The sequence below is a fragment of the Aureococcus anophagefferens genome (genome assembly GCF_000186865.1).
Source record: "Aureococcus anophagefferens unplaced genomic scaffold AURANscaffold_1086, whole genome shotgun sequence".
Taxonomy (NCBI): Eukaryota; class Pelagophyceae; order Pelagomonadales; family Pelagomonadaceae; genus Aureococcus; species Aureococcus anophagefferens.
Window position 1 is genome coordinate 2646 of NW_008706242.1, and position 771 is coordinate 3416.

Consider the following 771-nt stretch of genomic DNA (forward strand, 5'->3'; position numbering starts at 1 on the left):
TCGCCATGCAGCGCAAATTCTACGACCCCGCGGCGCAGGAGCTCGTATCCGGGAACCACGTCATCCACAACGACGCCGCGGAGTACTGGGGCATGATCCTGAAGCCCGTCGTGCGGGACCCGCGCGTCTGGCGGGGGAAGCGCGCCCTCGACGTCGCCTGCGGCGGCGGCCGCAACGTGGCGAACCTGCTGCGCCTCGCGGCCTGGGACCGCGTCGACGGCTGCGATTTGGTGGCGCGGCACGTCGAGGGCGCGCTCGCCTTCGTCGGCCGCGACGGCTGGGACCGGTCCAAGTTCCATGCGTGGCAGTCGGCCGGCGCGGGGCTCGCGGCCACCGACGGCCGGGCCCCCGCGCCCGTCGACGAGTACGACTTCGTCATGTCGACGATCGCGCTGCAGCACATCTGCGTCTACGTCGTGCGCCGGGGCATCCTCGAGGACATCCTCGCGGCGCTGCGGCCCGGCGGCCTCGTGTCGCTCCAGATGGTGTACCGCGCCCCGCACGAGGCGCCGCTGGACCCGGCCAGACACGCGCCCTACGACGCGAACGTCTTCGACGCGAACGGCACGAACAGCGACCACGACGTCCGCGTCACGGACCTCGACCGCGTCGTCGAGGACCTCGAGGACATCGGCTTCGTCGACGTCGAGTACGAGGCCGGCGGCTGGCACCTCGGCTACGTCGTCTCCTACCCGGACCAGTGGCTCATCGTCTACGCGCGCAAGCCCGGGCCCGCGACGGAGCAGCGCGCGTAGAAAGGGGATCCTCAGA

General features: G+C 71.6%; 1 protein-coding gene across 1 annotated transcript; it reads left to right on the forward strand.

The window, feature by feature from the left end:
- Positions 1 to 5: 5 nt before the first annotated feature.
- Positions 6 to 755, forward strand: AURANDRAFT_69185 (hypothetical protein; the record flags this gene model as incomplete). The annotated part of the gene is made up of 1 exon (XM_009044939.1): positions 6 to 755. One exon carries the CDS (start codon positions 6 to 8, stop codon positions 753 to 755), a length of 750 nt encoding a protein of 249 aa, XP_009043187.1.
- Positions 756 to 771: the final 16 nt, after the last annotated feature.